This window comes from Ictidomys tridecemlineatus, chromosome 2, assembly GCF_052094955.1.
Source record: "Ictidomys tridecemlineatus isolate mIctTri1 chromosome 2, mIctTri1.hap1, whole genome shotgun sequence".
Taxonomy (NCBI): Eukaryota; Metazoa; Chordata; class Mammalia; order Rodentia; family Sciuridae; genus Ictidomys; species Ictidomys tridecemlineatus.
This window is the reverse complement of record NC_135478.1, coordinates 23,005,558-23,027,158: the sequence shown is the minus strand read 5'-3', so window position 1 is coordinate 23,027,158 and position 21,601 is coordinate 23,005,558. Positions and strand designations below refer to the sequence as shown.

General features: G+C 40.9%; 1 protein-coding gene across 4 annotated transcripts in view; it reads left to right on the top strand.

Annotated features, from left to right (window-relative positions):
* Mobp (myelin associated oligodendrocyte basic protein) overlaps positions 1 to 21,177 on the top strand; it is a 45,335-nt gene extending 24,158 nt beyond the window's left edge. Inside the window, exons 3-8 of one of the 4 annotated variants that reach the window (XM_078038099.1) lie at positions 968 to 1,177; positions 1,498 to 1,743; positions 9,478 to 9,697; positions 16,788 to 16,890; positions 19,125 to 19,204; positions 19,317 to 21,177. In XM_078038099.1, coding sequence (XP_077894225.1) covers positions 972 to 1,177; positions 1,498 to 1,743; positions 9,478 to 9,517 — 492 coding nt within the window. In that variant the 5' untranslated portion in view covers positions 968 to 971 and the 3' untranslated portion in view covers positions 9,518 to 9,697; positions 16,788 to 16,890; positions 19,125 to 19,204; positions 19,317 to 21,177. Of the gene's footprint in view, positions 1 to 967; positions 1,178 to 1,497; positions 1,754 to 9,477; positions 9,698 to 16,787; positions 16,891 to 19,124; positions 19,205 to 19,316 lie in introns of those variants that run through there. The other 3 variants (XM_078038100.1, XM_078038101.1, XM_005317402.5) reach the window with 3 other exon arrangements.
* Positions 21,178 to 21,601: the final 424 nt, after the last annotated feature.

The window sequence follows — 21,601 nt, the reverse complement described above, 5'->3', positions numbered from 1 at the left end:
TCTAAAAAAAATCTCCTTAATGTAATTTAGTTGTCCTTAAAAATCCATATCATACTTTCTGTCTTCATCCTTCTCTGCTGCCCTTGAACTTTTGTATCAATTTCTGTTGGCCCACAATTCACTGTTTTGTAATTACACACTGCACATCTCTTCCAACGTGACCTTGAGTTTGTCAAGAGCAGAGTGTTCTCAGTGCCCAGCACATTCTTATGACCCACCATAGTTGCTGACTCTTGTTGATAAATAGTCACTTAAGTTCCCGGTGTGCTTCAGTGTTTGGAGTGTTAGTTGGGACATTTTCTGCAATTTTCTCACTTCAAGAAGGAACATTTTCAGCCCTTTGCAGGCTCTATTGGGCCTCTGCTTAGTCAGATCCCACTTTCTCCAAGAATGACTATGCTGATTTCTATCGTCATAGATTAGTTTACCTATTTTTGAACCTCATGTAGAGTGAATCATACAGCTCACATCCTCTGGTGTCTGACTTCTTTTTGCTCAGCATTATATTTGTGAGATTCAAATATGTGTATCAGTTTATTCTTTTTCATTGCTGTGTAGTATTTTATTGTATGAATAGTGATTAGAGTTTTAATAATAAATTATTTATTTTTTGCTTTTTAGACAAATGGCCTTTCCTAAATCTATATTATTTAGCCAAAGATATGTTTGGCCATCCTGTATAGATTTTTTTCTATCTGTATAGATTTCTGAAACATAAGGAATAGTCTTTCTCCTATAAAGCATGACTTTAAAAATGCAAAGATAAACATCCATAAGCATTCATTTAGTGTCCGTCTGTAGAGTTGGGCAAGACGTTGAGTTTCTAGGCTTTCGTTCTGTAGGGCCACCCTGAATATTAACTGGGACAGTGGGAGTCACAGGGGGGTGGCCTCCTTGGGTGGAAACCTCCCTTTCCTGACAGCTCTGTTTGATGTCTCCCCATCTCTCCCACGTGGACGGTCTCCAGTGAGATGAGTCAGAAAATGGGTAAGGAGGGTCCCCGACTCTCCAAGAACCAGAAGTTCTCCGAGCACTTCAGCATCCACTGCTGCCCGCCCTTCACCTTCCTCAACTCCAAGCGGGAGATCGTGGATCGGAAATACAGCCTCTGCAAGAGCGGCTGCTTCTACCAGAAGAAAGAGGAGGACTGGATCTGCTGCGCCTGCCAGAGGACCAGGTGAGTGAGTGGCCCCGCTGCCCCTGGCGCCGGCGCTGGGCACCCGCCTGTCGTCTCTGGGCTCCCTGCGCGCCCAGCCTCCGCGCTCCGTGATGCCGGGGTTGGGGCTCCGCGAACCGCAATCCGGGATCCTGACAGTTAGCTCCCTGCTAGGTCCGGACACTGGAAGGCGCTCGAGGGCGATCGGAAGGTGGGAGGGGGAGCAGGGCCTTCCCCCCTGTTTCCAGCTCCCGTCAGCAGCCCTTGAGCAGCCGAGGAGAGCCCTGGCTGCAGCCTCCAGCCTCCAGCCTCCAGCCTCCAGCTTCTTTTGGCCCTCTCAGAACCAGCCGCCGTGCCACGTCCCCTCAGAGGCCCAAGCCACAGCCAGCGGCGCCCCCCGCGGTGGTCAGAGCACCAGCCAAGCCACGGTCCCCTCCGAGGTCCGAGCGTCCGCCGCGTCCCCGCCCAGAGGTCCGACCACCTCCAGCCAAGCAGCGCCCCCCCCAGAAGGCCAAGCAACCACCACGCAGCAGCCCCCTCAGAGGGCCAGGCGCCAGCCGCGGGGGGTCTCCCAGCAAAGCTTCTAGGTTCTGGTAACACCATCTCTTCCCTTCTGTTTCCCCCAGCCCTAAGGTTAGTAGCTGTTGCCTGTCCTTATAGACAAGGGGGCTCTCTGGATGGCCCGCTGTCAGCCTTCCCCGACGTGTGTAACCCAGGCCCTGCATTAAATCCCCTCTGTTGGAAATACCTGGTGTGGCTTCTGCTTTCCTCCTAGACACTCACTGTTGGTCCGCATTTCACCTGGCCGGGTCCTTTGTCTAGTAGAACTGGAAATCATGAAGTGACCAGTTAAGGTTACTGACCACAGTCACAGATTGAATAAATGATTACCTCCATGTTTGTGCCTCAGAGAGGAGGAAGGGTGACTACTGGAATACCTGTGTTTGTGTAAAAGGAGAAATTCAGTGGGAACCTTCTCCCATCCTGATCAAGTGTCAATTTCAGTGGCAAAGCTACTCATTAGTCCATCTGTTTAGTCATAGGGGCAAACCTTACTGCATACCCATAGGATTCCGCGCTCTGTAGTAGGGAAGAGAATATGGAGGTGAACAAGCAAGGGCATTTATGATTCACCAGGACCCAGTAAGAGAATAATTAGTCAGGTACAGAGTGTAAGTGCTCTAGTATTTCCATAATAAGAGTGTATATTGGACCTTGAGGTCCTTTGAGTAGGGAGTATTGGCACAGGAATTTGGGGCTCCAAGGAGAAAATTAGGTTAGGGTGAATAGAGGGTTAGAAGAAGGTGATTCATTGGGCTGGGCATGTGGTTCAAGTGGTAGCGCACTCACCTGCCATGCCTGTGACCCAGGTTCGATCCTCAGCATCACATACAAAGAGAGATGTTGTGTCCACCGAAAAAAGCTAAAAAATAAATATTAAAAAAATTCTCTCTCTCTCTTTAAAAAAAGAAAAAAAGAAGAAGGTGATTCATATAGAGGAACAGGAGATCCAGAGAGGTGCATGTCCATTGCTCTTAGGGGGCTGGCTTTTTCCTTTTTAAAAAATAGATGTTAATTTTTGGAATAGATTTAGGTTTATAATAAAATTGAGGGAAGGCACAAAGATTTCCCCTGGATCTTGAGCTTACTTACACATGGCCCGCCAACTTTTTAGTCCTTTTATAATTTTGGAAAGTTAATCTGTTATATAAGACGGTAGTGGGTGTTAATTGTATTTGATATTCTCATATCAACTCTGATACCTGGCACCTGTATAGCCCGTTGCTGGGTGCAGATGTTACATGATGTTTACTAATTTAGTAAGAAGAAGAATCGATGGGGAAGCATGTTCACTGGGGGGGGGGAGGGATCTGCATTATCAACGAACAGCCTTTCCTACAACTGTAGTGACAAAGAACAAAGAGTACATAATGAACCACTCTGACCTAAATCATCTATAAATTAATGATCCAGATTATCTGTGATATGTAGTAAAAGATGTGAGAAGTACCCAAATTTATGGTATCCAAAGTGAAAGCATTACAAAGATGCAGGATCAGGTGAGTTTAATTTGCAAAGCAAATAACAGGCTGGTCACTAAAACTTCAGTAGCAAGTTGTATTCAGGATACCCAGGCATTCACTCGGTCCCTCCAAGGGGCTGGAGTAAAAGGTAGCAAGGCCAGGTAAGTTTTAATATGCAGAAACTCATCTGTTAGGAAAGGTGGGAGCAGAAGAAATTAATTTTCTAAGAGGCATGTCAGCTGCGGTAAGTTCAGTGCTGGCTCTTTGCTGGAGAGAGCTTGGAGAGGAATGTTAAAGACAATGAAAGCAAAACTAGCCATGCATTTGTGTGGATCCAGCTTTGCTCATTGTGTTCACCTGAATTCAAGACATCCTGGTGTTGGTGGGTCTTGACTCCCTTGGTTAATTTGTCTTAGTGAGTGTCAGAGAAGGTGCCTCCACAGACTACCATTGCCTTCTCAGCCATGGCCCCGTACCTGGGGACAGAGCACCCCAAAAGCTACCTTCATAATGTCTCATAACTTTGCTTGTGTGCTCTCTGAGCCCTACCTGAGAGACTTATTTTCTCTTCTTAGCATCTCAAAGGTCCTAAGGTAATGCATTAAATATGCTTCATTGCCATATAATATATTTCCTCTATTGATACCAGCTGACTATTGCAAATCAAAGGAGTAGGCGGTGGGTTAATGGGAAAAATTTACCCGTAAGCAGAGCTACTAAGGCATGCTTTAAAAAAAGGATAGAAAAAGCTTCTCTGAATCAGACTTGCCTTCTGAAATGGTCCCACCCCGGAGGCTTTGCCTGGAGAGGTTAGGCAATTCTGAGAGAGGACTTTTGGGTTTGTAATCACTACCTTGAATAGGTCTTCTCAAAAACCAGAACATAATTTAATCTTAGAAACCGATTGGAATGATTCCCAGAATCCTGATTGAATACAGTAGTGTTCCTGAATTTGATAAGAGGAAACCTTGGAATTTCCCATTTAGTTTATCCTGCTTTCTCAGTTTTTGAAAAAGATTTTAGTACTTCACAAGTTTTCCCTTGCTTTTAATGTTCATGCATTTTCTGGGCTGAATTTCTTTTGGTTCCTCAGTGTTCTGCTTTGGGTAGCTGGAGATCTGTGGTTCTTTGAAAACCACCATGGCTGTCATTTGGAGCCCATCAGTCTCACAGATGGGGGCAGTGCTGTGTGCCTTTGACTCGTTGTTTGACAACATGTCTTATAATGCACCAAACCAAGCCCCGCACCTTAGTAGCCTGGAAAACCAATGTATTCTGCATGTATTTATCAAGCCTATTCATCAAGACCATGTGAACAGGACTGTACCAAGCTCTAAAAATTAAGGGAAATGAAGTAGGCCCTGGGTTGAGCTGCTCAGATGATATTTATGAGTGGTTTATCCCTCAGTGATGCTGCTGTTAACTCCAAGGGCAGCCCTTGGTCACCTCCAACCTCAGCCCACATCCAGTGATTCTATCTCCTAGATCTCTCTCCTTTAGTCATTTATTTATTTCTTCATCTCACTTTATCAGATAATAAGATCAAAACCTAGGAAAGATAATGGTTAGAGGAAAAGGTAAGTAGACTTAAGTTCTCCATGGGATTTATTTTCTAGGAAACAGAGAATTCTATATGTAGTCTTGAGTCTCAAAATTGAAGCAAGCCCCATTTTGGTGGTTGGTTGACTACTCACTATCTTGGGCCAGGCACAACAACACAGTGCTTCTAAAGTTTAGGAAAGCACCGCTAGCTGGATAATCCATGATGGTTCCATTAGCAATGGGGTAGAAACCACTGTATTGTCCTTTTGCAACTATGGAAGGAGAGATTCATATTTTTATGTTATTTTGAGTTTGGAATTATCAAGACCTACAAAAAATAGTGCAGTTTTGACAAAGCCAAACTTATCGATTTCATTTATGGGTCAGTTTTTTTGTTGTGTGTAAAAGATCTTTTCCCAGCACAAACTCACATTTTTATCCTTGTTTTGTTCTAGAAATTTAAAAATTTAGGTTTTACATTTACATTATTATCCATTTGGAGTTATTTATTTTGTAAAGGGACTGAGGTATGGTTGAAGTGTAATTTTTTTATATATGTTTATCCAATTATTCCAGCATTATTTGTTGAAATTACCTTTGCAATTTTACCAAAATCAGCTGATCTCACATGTTTTGGTTTATTCCTAGATTTTCTATACTACTTTATTAATTTATGTATCTTTCCTTTCACCAATATACCACTTTATTACTGTAGCTTACTAGTAAGTATTGAAATAAGTTAGTGTAAATCTCCAACATTTTTCTTAATTTTTAAAAATGTTTTGGCTGTTCTTTACTTATCCATATGAATTTTCACCATGTCAAATTCTACAAATATATCCTGGAACGATTTTGAAAAGGGTTTTGTTGAGTTAGTAGATCAACTTGGGGACAACTGTAGCAATACTGAGTCTTTGGATCCATGAACATGGTATACTTCTCCATTTATTTGGGTATTTTTGTTTTTATAATATTTAGCATATAAACCTTGCATGTATTTTATTTGTTTTAAAACTATTTTATGCTTTTTGGTGCTATTAAAATAGTACTATTTCTATGTCAATTTCCAATTGATAATATATAAAACATAATTTACTTTGTTATATTGATCTTGTTTCCTGTAATATTGCTAAACTTACTTATTCCAGCTTTTTGTTTTTGTAGAATCTGGAGTTATCTATATTGATAATCATGTTGTCTTTGAATAGATGCAGCTTTGTATTTTCCTTTTCAATCTGTATGCCTATGTTTTCTATATGTTTTAAGCTGCTGTTTTGGTTAAAATATTTGCAATTTAGAGAAATATTTTGACAAGATTAAGTTCTTGCTAATTTGGCTTTGTGAATCATTAAAAGGGATTAAACCTGAGCCTAACCAGATTAAGTGCTTGGGTTGAATTATCAGTTCATTCCTGTGCTTTCTTCAAAACCTCATTTAAGGATACGGCTCAACTTTCCTATGTGCCATTGATTGATATTCTTTATCATCAAAGTAGAGAATAGGCACCAACATACTTTGCGTTTACAGAATCATAGAGGTTTTTATTACTATTAGAATGACTATGGCAGTATTTCCCTAGGATCATCAGGTACTGATCTCACCTTGATGCTTATGACAGATAGTTACTAAAACTCTAAATACGTGATGGATTCAATTCCAATTCATTTTTTAGGGCTAGTCACTTATTGGAAGAAGCTAATGCCTTGAAGAGCAATCACATAATAATCATCCACATATGGATTAAACAATTGTGACACTTTCTTCCCTAATTCTACATGGGCCTGACTTGTTTCTTTTGTTTTGCTATATGGAGAGTCTCGGAAATTTAGCCTTTCAAAGCTATGATATTTATTTATTTATGATACAATAGTTAGGACATTTTATATAGATGTTAGCTTTTATATAATAGTGAACTGTTGTGTTTTTTTTTCCTGTTTGGTGTTGGTCACAGTGGGAATGGTGCATGGGGTATTTTGTGGAGGCAGAGAACTCCGTCCCTGTATTTAGAGAATCGTAATTATTGTCAGTAATAAGGAGCCCTGAGATAATGACCCTTTGACTTAAGAGGCTTCATGCTCCTTGCTAAGTAGATAGGTGCCCTGTTCCTGTGCTCTGTTAATGCTTCTACTTGTTCACCAGTCCATTTACCTGTGCATATCTTTGCAGGAGAGCACAGGAATCAGGATCAGGGAATCTTACATTCATATTTCTAGGGCCTGATTCAGGGCATGGCTGATGTTGTCAACTGAATGAGGCCTATAAATTTACCTAGCAATAAGTCTGGAACAGTGGAAAGGGCAAGGTCTCTGGCATCAGGTTTAAGTCTAAGCTTTGCTGCCTGTGAATTCCTTTTGTTCAGGCTTCTTACTTTTTCAAAGTCCTATCTTTTTTTTTTTAATCTGTAAGATAAGGATATTATCTACCCTATTAGTATTATTAAGTACTTAGCTCATTATTTAGCTGTACTCAGTAAGTGTATACTCTTAGAGCTGTTATTTAATGAATATCTTGTCATCTTGTCATTCAATCCTAACTACTAGCAGATCCTCTCCAACTCAGTCTCCTCCGCTGGTTGATTTGGAGTTTAGGGGATATTGCTGAATAATTTGGCCAGCCCATTGCCATCAGGGTGGCTGCCAATGCCAGTGAAGTGCCAAGTAGATAATTAGATGCTCATATTATCAAAGATGCCACAGTGACTGATTGCACTGATACCTGTGGGTGTTCATGCTAATCTCAGCATCTGAGTTTTATATTCAGCAGTATCTGTGGGAAATACTAGTATATGTAGTTTGCTCCATGTTTAAAGATCATAGAGGCAACCCAGAAGGTACTATTGTTTATATTTGAATATAATTTTATTTCTCTCTCTCCTCTCTCTCTCTCTCTCTCTCTCTCTCTCTCTATATATATATATATATATATATATATATATATATATATATATATATATATATATATTTGTTGAACCAAAAGTTCTCTATCACTGGACTATATACCCATCCCTTTTTATTTATTATTATTATAATAATTTTTTTATAATTTTTATAATTCTTTTTACTGGGGATTGAACTCAGGGATGCTTAACCACTGAGCAGCATCCCTAGCCATTTTTCACTTTTTATTTCGAGACAGGGTTTTGCTGAGTTGCTCAGGGTCTTGCTAAGTTGCTAAGTTGCTCAGGGTCTTACTAAATTGCTGAGGTTGGTTTTGAATTTGTGATCCTCCTGTCTCAACCTCATGAACCACTGGGTTTACAGGCACGTGTCACCATGCCTAGCTTATTTTTAAATTTTGAGACAGGGTCTTGCTAAGTTTCCCAGGCTGGCTTCAGATTTGCTCTCCTTCTGTCTCATCCTCTCATGTAGCTGAGATTACAGGTGTGTGCCAGCACTCCCAGCTCATTTTATTTCTAATTTTAAAAGCCTCCCAAATTATAAGAAAAGCCATAAAAATTTGGTTCTAGAATAAAAGTGTGCTACATTTCTTTTTTTTAAATTAATTTATTTTTTTATTGGTTGTTCACAGCATTACAAAGCTCTTGATATATCATATTTCATACATTAGGTTGAATTGGGTTATGAACTCCCAATTTTACCCCAAATACAGATTGTAGAATCACGTCGGTTACACATCCACAATTTTACATAATGCCCAATTAGTAATTGTTGTATTCTGCTACCTTTCCTATCCCCTACTATCCCCCCTCCCCTCCCCTCCCATCTTCTCTCTCTACCCCATCTACTGTAATTCATTTCTCTCCTTGTTTATTTTCCCATTCCCCTCACAACCTCTTGTATGTAATTTTGTGTGCTACATTTCTAATGCATGGTCCTTGTTGTTTATTTCTTTGATTCTTTTAATCAAGAACTTTGAGGATGCTCTGAAGGTATTCAAATGACATTAGTTTCAAAGACAGTCACAAATTGTTCTGCTCTCTAATAAACTGAAGGAGATGTCATATGACACTTTTGTTAGAAAGAATGTGAGCAATCCTTTTATGGGACTACATATTTATAATGAATTTGTTGGATGTTATTTATCCCTTTCCTAAACACAATGTAGTCTCTTCCCCATCAAGTTAGGAATATGTGAACATGACCAAAATTTCATAATGTGAGTGCATATATTCTGTGTCAATTCTTTATGTCGATGGGTAGTAGAACATTTTTCCAGGCTTGGGGTGCAATTGAATTCCATTTGTGTATTTTTATGTTTTAAAATGATCTGCAACAAGTAACCAGAAAAGCAACAATTACTATTATATGCAAATAGGAGAATTTTTTTTGTACTGGGGATTGAACCCAGAGATGCTCTTCCATTGAGCTGCATATTCAATCTTTTTTATTTTTTGAAACAGGATCTCACTAAGTTGACAAGCCTGGCCTCAAACTTGTGATTCTCCTGCCTATATCTCCCATCTCTCATCACTGGGATTAGAGGCATGAGCCACTTCACCTAGAAAATAGGAGAATTTTTTAAACAATATTTTTCCCAGTCTCAGTCCAGGAAAAAAATTATCATATTAATTTAGACCACAGGCTGTCAGAATTGATAACTACAGAGGGGGAGTCAAAGACTGGATTTCTTAGAAAAAAAAAGACTACTCAAAGGTAGTTTACAAATAAATAATTATAATAACTGAGTATGGTAGTGGAGGTGGGAGTAGAGAAAGAGAGAGAGAGAGAGAGAGAGAGAGAGAGAGGACCTCACTTACCAATGTTATGAATTTCTCTTTTTCTCTTTGTAAACCAGATTGAGAAGAAGAACCAAGCCAACTCCAAGAAAGAAGTGATAAAGGAGTTTCAAGTGAATGGATGGCCTCAGCCCCTGGACTCACTGCTTCGCAACCCATCTGCCCTTGGACCAATTACCTGGCTTTGAATATGATGCAGGGGCAGACACCTGCTGATATAGCAACTGTCATTGCCCCAAATTCCCATGATATGGGAGTTTCAGGGCAGCCTGCCTGGAGGTGAGAAGGGGCATCTCTGTGTGTTCTGCCCCCATTTTAGTGGGTCCCAGCAGCTCCTTGGATTCCAGAACTCAGTTGGTTTCACCTTCAGTCCTTTCCTCCCCGTGATGTGCTCAGATCTCCAGGATCTTTGAGTAAGCATGGCTCAGGTGCCAGCCTACATGTTATCCTCCAAACCTCTATTCCCCCCATCCCTGGCATCTTGTTGCTGAGCCTGACTTTGATCCTTGACCTTCTTTGTAATGAATTCTTCATCTGGATTCCTCTCTTCCCCTGTGCTATCTATTTCCCATTTGAACACCTTAACCAGTTCCCTGCACGGAGAGGCACAATTGACTCTGGGGAAGGTGTGAGTTATTTTCTGAGTAAGATATCAGGCTTTCATATAATTCAGAAATGCAAAGAAATCCTGAGAGGTGAGGAGTTATCTAAATTTGTGTCAGATATAGCTAGCATGCTGTGTCAGAAGCAGAGAGAAAAGGCATGAATGAGTACCTACTCTCCCCCCCTCCCCCCAGGCCCGTCTCCAACCTCATTCGAGGCTAGTGAACATCTTGTGGTCCCAGATTAAATGAGAACACACGCTCTAAAATATTGTTTTAAAATTTTTCCTATTTTCTGAGTACAGTGGCTCATGCCTGAAACTCCAGTGTTGGGAGATGGGAGACTTAGGCAGAGTGTTTGAGCTTTGTCTGGTCCAGCTGGACACTTTTCAACTGAGAATCAATGGCTTTAGAACTGTGTGGCCTTGGGCATTACTTGGCTTAAACCATGTTGTCTGATTGCCATCCTCTCCTGCTGCCCACCTGTCCCTCCTAACTTCAGGACATAGACATATGGCCCCAGGGCACTTTTGTGGGACTAGAATGAGTGCTCAGAGGGTTCTACTTCCAAATGATGATCCCCGGGAGAGCTGGGCCTGGTGCCTCAGTGCCTTCCCTGCCTGGCCCCTTGACATCTCTGTCTCACTGGGTGGTGGGATTAAGAAAAATAGAGGAGTTTATCTTGGACGGAGGGTGGGATGGGACTAGTTAGAGGAGGTTAAGCCGTCCAAGTCTTCCCTTGCTGTGTAGGAGGCCACTCCACGGTGTATGTTGGTGGGGGGGGGGAAGATGAACTCAGTTATAGTGGGTCAGGGCTGGGGGTTGACTTCCCATCTCTCCATTCTGTTTTGCTCCCACTGTCTGCAGCCCCCAACTCGTGGGAAGGACTTTGATCTCAAGTATGGGCTCCTGATCAGGGTCATAAGAACGAACCCTCACTCCTACTCCACCTGGTCCCTACACATCCCCTACACACAAGCACTTGCTGTGGGAAGAGAGATTGTCCCTGAGTCAAACGGAAGGCCCTCAGATCAGCTTTGTGCTCCTGTGGACTAGCATGTGTGTGTGTGTGTGTGTGTGTGTGTGTGTGTGTGTGTGTGTGAATTTAGCTTTGGGAGAATGTCTTTGGGTTCTCATTTTCTTTCCCAGGCACAAATATTGCAGAGCTCTTCCTTACCCATGTCCCCCTGAGGAAGCTGACCACTGAAGCTCATTGAACAAAGACCACACTAACACTCCTCCTTCAGGGACTTGGCCTGGATTTAGGGTTCTAATGTATCCAAAGCCTAAGAGGCCCTGGTCTCTTGGGCCACTCTCTCTACTCAGTCCATAGTTGTGGGAAGAGCGGGGTGGAAAGAGAGGGGTTGGATTAGATGCCTCTCTATTCAGGCTCCATCTGGGTCTGCTCTAGAAGCAATTTCAGCTTGTTTTAAGGCCAAATTTAGATGATTTGTTTATTGGATCCCAAAGCTGGGACAGAAGGGTGAAAAATGCCAGCAGCAGAGTCATTCCCCTCCTCTTTCCCAATCTCTCCATCATTTCTTTTCTACTTAGGAGGCCATTGGAAGGTCAGGGAGGCCATGCCTTAGCCTACTGGGTACAAGGATCATGGTTCTACTAGGAGCGGTTCATCCTGTTTATGATTCAGAGACCCTTTACTTTCCTTCCCAGCAGGACCATGTCTTCTTTTTGTTCTCTCCTCTTGTGCATGTGAACAATTTGTGGTCCTGTATACCTGGTGTTTGGTCTATTGCAGGGCTGTGTTCTTGCTCTTCATTCTGGCTCTGATTCTGTGGCCCACAGTCTTTGTCCAGGTGCCTCCAGTTCAAACATCATCTCGGAGATGCTTCCCTTAAAAATAAAGTTCCATTTCGGTAGTTATTCTATCACATCAAGATTCGTCCACTTCCTTAGTACTCTATCACCGTGTCTTGTTCATCTGTTGACTTGTTTAATACTGGACTTCTTTTCCTTTTCTAATGTAAACCCCAGGATCATCAGCATCGACTTAACTGCTACATCCTAAGTTTCTGGCATTAGTAAGAATTCAAAATAAAACTTGTTAACTGAATGGATGTTTGATTGTTGTTGTTTTTTTAAAAAAATAAGAATAACTTTTCAATAGTCTAGTTTTTTTGAGAAGTCAAAGGCATCTGTTGTATTTATCAACAAGGAAACTACAGGGCTCTCTGTGTGGAGTGAATGGAAGGTAGGGAAGAGAATTCATGAGTGGAGATGCAATTCCCTCGACCTAGCTTGACCATGAGGGGAAGTGGCAGAATAAGTCAATGGCTCGAGTGTTGACCAAGGAGACACTTGTGCATGTTGCAATGCTACTGGGAAGGAAGCAGCAGAGTGGGTGTGTGAAGAAAGAGGAGCATATAGTTGAAGGAAGTAATAACCTAAGAGATTTGAAGTAAGAATTGGGGGTACAGATGAGGGGAATGGATACAGAACAGGGAGAGCTTTTCACTGGAAAAGGGGGAAGGAAGGTATAAATTCTGGTGGTTTTGCAGGGTAAATAGTAGGAGTTTGGAGTGGTTCCTGCCTGTGGCTTTGATTTTTCTCTATAAAGTAGGAGATGAGGTAGCCTGCTTGCAATGGTGGTGGTGGTGGTGATGGTGGTGGGAGCCAGAGATTTGAGGACAGAGGAAAGGATTATAGAGAAATCATTTCAACCCACATCTTTGAAATCTTCTAGAATAATTATTTTCCTGGATGAATTTTAATTTCTTTTTATTTATTAATTTAAAATTCAAGCCAATATCTTGCCACTCTATACTTGCCCACAACTTCATATTTAAACCTAAGTGATAGATCTAAACTTGGCACCATCATGGTTTCTCATGAAAGATAAAAGAGAGAAATAAAGTCACAATTTCATCTTCACAAGGAATAAATATTCATGGGGAAAATTTGACTATGGGAATCTATAAAAATTTTACTAGATTATATAGTCAAAGATAATAATTTATTTGATGTCTATCTGGTGTGCAGTTCTAACACCAGAGGGTTATGGAAGCTCAGGGCTAGAGGGGTCCTGGGAGGGCTTCCAGCTTGACTCCATAGCTCATGTCTCAGTGCTGATAACACCATTAACAGGTTCTTACTGCCTGCTTAAGTAGAATATAGTGAATGGATAAAGACAGTACTGACTCAAGAGTAGGTTGCATAATTATTATTTGGAGAGATTTTGTGTACTCTTCTTATTTGTGAAATAAGTACACACTTGCCTGAATAGTTGCTTAAGGGTAGTGATAATAATGATTTTTTTTAAATCAAGTATCAACTATGCATCCATCTTACACCACATTGTATTTTGCACTTGTGAATTGGAGAGTAGTCACAGCCCCCAGAGTGATTGAAACCATGACCTTGATCTTACTTCCATCATGTTGCAAATTATAAACTTGTAAACTAAGCTTGATGGAGCCCTGGGATACTTGGAAATGCCACTTTATGAGATGAGAGGGAGGTGGAGACAACCTAGGTCACTCCTCTTTACCAACCAAAGTTTATTTTAGTCTCCATGTTGACTTTTGATTTTACATAGATAAAGGATCCCACTGGAGTAAAAGAATCTGACAATACATACCTTCACAGCTGAAAGCAAATACTGATATCATCCTTCTCAAAGTCATTTTCTAAACATTTTTCTGAATTGAAGAGTTTAATACTTGGTATTACATCATAGGTTTGGGTTTAGTAGACTGGTATTTCAGTGACTACTTATATCCTCTTAGGGAACAATCCACCTATTGCCATTTGGTGATTTGACTTTGGTCAACTAGCTAGGTTTATCCAAAGTACAGGTGTGCAAAAGAGCATAGATTAGAAAATACTGCTGATAATTATTCCTATAACTTTAAAACAAATTTGTACAAAAGATTGTATTCAACATGGCACTAAAAATCCATTCCAGTCGCATAAGCTACATTAACTATACAAACTAAATTAAAAACAAATAAAATAGGGCTAAGGAAAGTAGAGAAAAGGGTGGGGGCTATAGCTTCAAGTAGTAGCTTTACTTCACAGTAAATCAAATATCTATCGGATTTGAATCATTTGGCTCAAGAATTTTCCTAAAATTAAATTCTAAAACAATGTTAAGTCTAATTACCAAAGTAACATTTTGATTGGATTTTGAAGCACATGAACTGTCCCAAGGGTCCAAGAGTCCATCCATAATCTGAGGCCAGAAGCCTCTGGAGTAAGTGGCAGTGGCTGGAGAGGCTGGCAGGATCCTCTCTAGAACACAAAAGCTATAAGGATTTCGCAGAAAAAAAGAAAGGTAGATATTCCTAAGTAATTAACACCCAGAAAAGAGGTACCCTCTTATGGTAAGAGGGTCAGAATTTCAAAGTCCCTTCAGCAGGTTCGTTTGTCTTGTGAAGTGATATAAAATCACAAGGAAGAAAAATTGGGAGAGTGTCTGAGTCCGTGTTTGAGAAGGTGGCTGCAGGGGGCAGAATTCCATTCTGTATGAGCTCATGACAGGCCTTCCTGATAAAGATGGGACATTATCTGCATCAACTTTAACCAAACCTGCCCTTAATGCAGAAAGAGCTTATTAGGCCACTCATGACTAACCAAATCATACCTGGGTCAATATAGAGACAGACATTTTATGACATATTAACAATATTTCCTTGGTGGACCAAGTACAACCCAGATTGAGCTCTAAGCAGATGTATTTGATAAAGTGGAGATAGCTTATTGTGTCCATCATCAAGATGGTGGGGTATCCTATCATCTAGAGAGCATAGGACTAAATAGACATTCTGGAAAATTTTTATTCATCAAATCACATTTGTATAAAAATCAGAGGTTAGCTTTCCCAACAACTCCTATGTCCCTCTCTTTCCAGATGGAAGCCCATTCACAACTAAACATGAGTAGGCATGTGTGTGTCTTCCACAACAAGATCAAGATAAATGACATCATGAGGGACAGAGCATCTCAACCTTACATGGAGTGTCCCAGGGAGCTAGCCTACCTTTCAGCTCCTCTGATTGGTTGGGAGTTGTTTATAGAATTTCCTGGATTTGGCTTTATTTCCCTGGTTCCTAAGGCACATCAATTGGGTTTGCTATCTCCAATTTCTGCCTCAGGTAGAACAGCCTCTGTCTTCTCTCCAGAAAGAAATCTTGTTGCATTAAGAGGAAAAAAGTCTGGTGGTCCGGTCTGGTTTTTGTTCTCACCGTGATCCAGCAAATTTTTACATCCTCTATTTTCACTATCATTCTCTATTTCTTCAATTCTTTGAGAAGACTCACTTTTCCCTTTGCTGACAGCTTCTGTTCCTTCTTTTCGAAAGCTTTTTCTTTCAGCTTCCTGAGACAGATCTTCAGCAGACCTTGGTTTCTTGCTGATGGGGATCATTAAGAATCTCTACTGCCAGCTGCAGATTCTTTGCATTTATTTTCATCTGCAGCTTTGGCTGCAAACTAAAAAAATAACCATTTCTCAAGTTTAACACTTTTTTTTTTCTTCCAGCTGACGCCTTGCTGACACCTCATTATTTGACTTAAGAGTATAAATGGTGTGGGTTTTTCTTGTTAGTGTGGATTTTGATATCATCGGACTTCCCTGATGTTTTGTCTTCTTACTGTGGCAATCTGTCCACTCACTCGTTATTTTCAAAAATGATCCCGTCCATTTCTTTCCCTATGAATTTTCTCCTCTCATTCAAATAGCAAGATCAAGCAGTTTGGGTCACATAGAGTATTTATTCAAAACCTCAAGTCCATTATTTTTCTGATCTTCTCTCTGAGACTTGAGATCTTATCTGATTTGCTCACTGATTTTGGTAGGTGGAAGGTGGGGGCAGGAACAGTTAGGGACAAAGAGAGACCATGGCCTTCTCTCTACTCCAGGGTTCCCTGTACCCCTCAAATCAATCTGTACTGCCATCCCTTTCCCTCCTTCCAGGTCCTATCTTTCTTTCATTTCTTGCCTTCATACATCATCCCAACACGATCACCTCTGACCATAATATCTATTCTTCTACAACTTAAACTCACAGAATATATCGGTTCACAGATTTTTTTTTTTTTAAAAGCAGATCTGCTAATCTTTCTACATTTTCATTGCTCTGGACTTTATACATATTTTACTGTCTTCTGTCTCCAGATTTGGTCCTTGGTTGCTAATTGAGTGAAACATACACAACCCAATTGTGCTTAATGCAGTGGGATAGTCTCCAGGAGACCAAAGAAGACACCTGGAGATGGGATATGAGGCATAAGGTTTATTGAGAAAGGCGTACAAAGAACATCCCGTGACAATGAGCTGGACAGGTGCTTCCGCAGAAAGTCCAGTGGCCATAGGCTGGACAGGGGCACCTCTATTTCACACAGTGCCTCGAGTACTTCACCAGAAAACAACACCTCGTCTCCCCCATGACTTTGTCCATGGGCGGCGGTCTGGACGAGCACTTCCCTCTCCACAGTGCTCTAATCTGCACCAGCTACCACAGGCAGGGAGGTTTATAGGTTAGGTGACAGAAGCAGCATCAACTTAGCTTGCTTTGGCCCACTGTTTCTTGGTCAGCACCCCCAAGGAACTTGGTGCACATGCAAGAAAGTAGTTTTCTACAGATAGCACTAACTTGCCCTGATTCCCAGCATGCACGAGAGAAAGCCAGGGTCCTGGCCCATACTCACTCTCAAAATTGTTCTCTTAATTGGCTACGTTTTGGGGAACAGAAAGGCGCATTTTAGGGACATAGTGATTTACTGCCCTTTTTTTTTTTTTTTTTTTTTAAGGAAGACACACAGATTCTGCCTAAAACAGTACCATCCTGACTCAGCAGTTGTTCACCACCAGGCAACCAGCGTTGCCTCCGGCGGGATTGCTGACCCACAACAGGTACATTCTAGCTCCAGATCTCTCCAAGCCCCAGAGACCTGGTGCCACAGTCCCAACATGCCCTCCAGGTCTCCACAGGATCATTACGTCACCGATGAATCTACCTTCTTAACTTGCTTTCACTGATAGTTTCTAAAAGATGTTCTAGATTGGCATGTAAGACGTATACATATTTATGGGGTATAGTATGATAATTTGACACATACATACAGTATAGATGAAATCCTGGGATAAAGTCAAGGGCATTGGGCCAAGTATGAGGATGTTTCAGAATTATGTGGGAGAAGGAAGAAGGCAGAGACTACCAAAATACAAGATGTGAGGAAGCAGGGTGCTGTGGTGCACACCTGTAACCCCAGCTACTTGGGAAGTTGAGGCAGGAGGATCATAAGTTCAAAGCCAGCCTGGGCAACTGAGTAAGAACCTAAAAATAAAGGACAAAAGGGTTGGGGATGTAGCTCAGTGTAGAATATTCGTCTAGCATGTGTGAGATCCCCCTGAGTGCAAATTCAAGTGTAATACCACACACACCCACACACCAAAAACAAACAAACAAACAAACAAAAAGACTTGGGGAAGAGAATAGAAATCTTGTATCAAGTTTTACCATGTGGATTGTGAGAGATTTCATTCTTCAATGCCTTTTGAAGCCTTCGTTTTTTTAGAGTCTGATTTCTTTTGGGGGAGATGCTAAAGTTCTAACTGAACTCAAGGAAGGCTTAGGTTAGGAGCAGACGCTACCCCAAATTGCCCTGGTCACATTTGATTCTCATATGTCAGTGTACTGTCTCCTCTGAGCCACCTTCTCTTGCTCCATTTGCATACGGAGTGGTGTGAGGTATGGCTAACATTTCTGGTGCCCAGTGGGTGTTGTCTCCCATTGCAAAGGCAGGGTTTGAGGATAGCAAGCTTTATCATCAAAACCAAGAACCTTCTCATAGAGGAAAAATGGAGAGGAGAGAGAAAAGGAAAGAAAATCCCATTAGATAGACAGCATTTAGTAAGTGCCTGCTATAGGCAGATCATTATATCAGATATTTAGCAAAATCACTCCAAATTTTTAGTTCATTTGGATGCAGAGATAGTGTGGTGAGGGGAAGTAGAAGTGACTCAGGAGTTAGGAGGTCCAAGTTCTCTCTCTAGGTCTGTCACTAGTTAATGAGGTCATTCTAAACAATTCCACCTGTGGTCTCTTGATTCACTAATCTATTCAATGGAGGAATTGGATTAAAGGCACTTTAAGAAGCTTTCAGCTTCAGAAATTCCATGATTTAAATGGACTATGTTGTCTGTATTTTTAATAAAAAATAACGGAAGACATGTACCGTAAGGACACTCATAAGATCTACATGGTTTCTGTGTTGGGGTAGGAGTATCTAGAGAAATTGAGGCACTCTGTTTCCTGAGCTAGAGAGTGTTGGTATGTGGGTCTGTTAAGGTTTACCCACTGATGGGAAATGGTTTTTGTGGCTGCCTCTGTCTCTCATCTTTCACAGTGGTTGAGCTATATACCCCACCTGCCCTCTATGACTTCTACAACTCTAGTCAGTTAAAAATGCCATCTCTGACTAGAACCCTTTAAATTGTTTTTCTCTTTCTCTGTCTGTCATTTTCTCCAAGTCCCATTTGACCCTTTTTGTTCAGTCATTTTTAATCTCAGAAAAAGGTTCCCTCAGCTCTCTCAGATACAAGGGATAGAAGCAAAGATGATGCATCTTCAAGGATTGGAGAGACTGGGGTTGAGCTGGCTCAGGATTGACATTCTTCCTGTCTCTCCTTGCTTATATGCAGACTCTGGATCAGTGATAATGCTGGGGGGCATGAAGTTCTAGGATTTGCCTTGCTTCGGATATCATTTCTCCCTTTTGGTCAAATGCTATATACATATTTAATATTTTTTTAGTTGTATATGGACACAATATCTTTATTTATTTATTTATTTTTATGTGGTGCTGAGGATCGAACCCAGTGCCTCACACATGCCAGGCAAGTGCTCTACCACTGAGCCACAACCCCAGCCTGCAATAAATATTTTTTAAAAAGCTAGGGAGGCCAATAGGGGAATGCATGGTTATGATCCTTGGTAGAATCACTGAAGGTTCAACCCAGAAGTATACATATTTATGGGTTATAGTATGATAATTTGACACATACATACAGTACAGATGAAATCCTGGGATAAAAGGCAACGAGCCCTTGACTCATTATGGTCTGAAAGTGTTTTCTTTCCTTAGCACATTGAAGATCTCACCCCATTGTCTTCCTCTGTAATTGCCAATGAGAAATATGCTACCAGTCTACTTGTTCTTCTATTGTAAGTAAATTATATTTTCCTTTTGGTTCTTTTTAAGATTTTTTTTTCTCTTTAGTGTTCTGACACTTTATCATGATATTACTAAGTATGGATTTATCTCTATTCTGTTCAGGACTCAAGTTTCTTCAGTTTGAAGATTTATGCCTTTCTTCAGGGATATGAAAAAAATTTATGTTGCACAACCATCAAAATAGCAAAAATAAAAAAAATTATTATCAAGTGTTGGCAAGGATGTGAGGAAAATTCTCATAAGCTACTGATGAGAAATTATGTATTATAACACCACCTGGGGCGCAATCTGGGGCTACTAACAAGGCAAACTATTGTAATCAAACAACTATGATGTTAGGACTCCCTCCTAGAGAAAACTTACACTTTTAGGAAAATGATATGTACATAAATCTATTCAATGAATCATTGTTTGCGATTTAAAAAAAAAAAGAAAGAAATGTCCACCAACAGAGAATGAGTGAATCAATCAGCAGTTAAAAATCAATGAATCAGACCTACCCGCATGAGGTAGATAAATTTGGAAAACAAAATGAGGAGTTTAAAAAGCAAGCAGTAAATGATACATGCAACATGACACACTTTGTATACATTGTAACAACCCACAATACCGTATTGCCTATTGCCCACTAATCAGAAGCCATATGATCTCATACTTTCCTTATAATGCAATAGAATAAAATTGACAACAAAATAAGAGGATATCAAAAAATCATCATCTAGGAAATCAAAAAGAAGAATTAGAAATAATTCCTGATTTGAAGAAATAACTGAAACTAAACACTGCATGGTTAACAGAATTAGCCAGATGGAGGGAGAAGTGGGCGACTGATGAAAAGTCTGAGGTGTCTCCCAAGGTTATAAATCTTAGGAAACAAAAATGTCTGTCTTGAATCAGTTTTGTATCTGGGTTTGTGACCGTGATGTGGGATGACTTCTGACATGGGGGAAGAAAAGGAAAGAACTAGAAATACAGCTCTCGCCACCACCCAAACCTTCTCATTGTAATAAGTAGGAAACAGTAGAAGATAATAGAATGTTGCAGAGTGAGGAGGGATGTAAAATGGACAGTATTAGGGTGGAAGGAAACTCAGAGGATCAGAGAGAGAAGAGCATTAGGAGCAGTCTTGTGCTGGGAGCTGGTGTGGCCAAGCACAGGCAGATGCCTGAAGCTTCAAAAGGTCACAGCTCTGTGTCCTTGAATGAGCACAGCCAGACCTGGCCAAGCATAAGAAGCGAGAGTAAGTAGGAGGGCCATGTCAGCAGAAGTCTTGTTCAAGGCATGGGGTGGGGTGAGAGGAAAGTGCTAGAGGAGGGAGGAAGAGTAGTGGATTCAGACGAGATAAGGGTCAAAGTCATGGCGCAAGTACTGTTTGGAGGCAGCTGGAGGTTGAGGCCAGAGTGTCCTGATTTCCTCACTTGGGGACTCCATGGCCCTCTGGAAGTACCAATATAAAGGCAGGGGAATTTAACTGTACAGAACCTTCAGGTAGAAATGTTCTTCTTGCCTAAACTTAGGTGCTAAATCAACAACAAATAGTTTACCTCTACTAGAACAATTTCCAGTGGTGTTATACCTGAGGCCAGTACCTTCCTGAGGATAAATAGCATGATTTATTTAGAGTGGACAGAGTGGAGACAGGGAGGAAACACATGGCAGACCCCTGGTGAGTGAAACAGATTCCTGGTCCAGTCCCACCCAGATGCAGTAAGGAAGCCTAATATCCCTGTTGCCTGTTTGGATTTTGATAACGCTAGACCATATATCCAGAGCTTGCTGGGCTTTGTCCTCCTCCTCATCCAGAAAACACACAATGACCACAGAACGAACCAGGAAGGGAGAGAATAGTGTGTATTAACTCATGCAAAAAGTTGGATATTCTCCCAGTAATGTTAATAACCAGAAATTACTAAATTCTCTGTTTGTCTGTTGTGGAAATAAAACCTTCTGGGGATGGATCAAACATATCTGGAAATTACTTGAAAACTGGTGGATAGCTAAATGTAACGTGCCTTGGATATCATAAGGAAAATGTGCTGTCATCCAATTACAATTTTTGTTTTTTAAAGATTGGTCCTGGGGAACTCAACCCAGTAAATACTGTAGAAATCACATGAAGCTTCAAATGCTATTTTATGTGAACTCCTTGAGTGGAAATTCACAACCTTAATGTCTGGCCTATGACTGATATTTCTAGATGTTTAACTGATTTTATGTTCTGATAGTTTGAATGGTTGTGGGAAAACTGAGGTGTGTTGCCCTGGTACATGTTCAACAATGGGGTTTCTAGGTAGAAAGTCCTGATTTATAGTGCTTGCTACTTTCTTTCTTTTTTTATTTTTAAAAATTTAAAAAATTTTTTTAACTACACAACAGCAGTGGAAAGC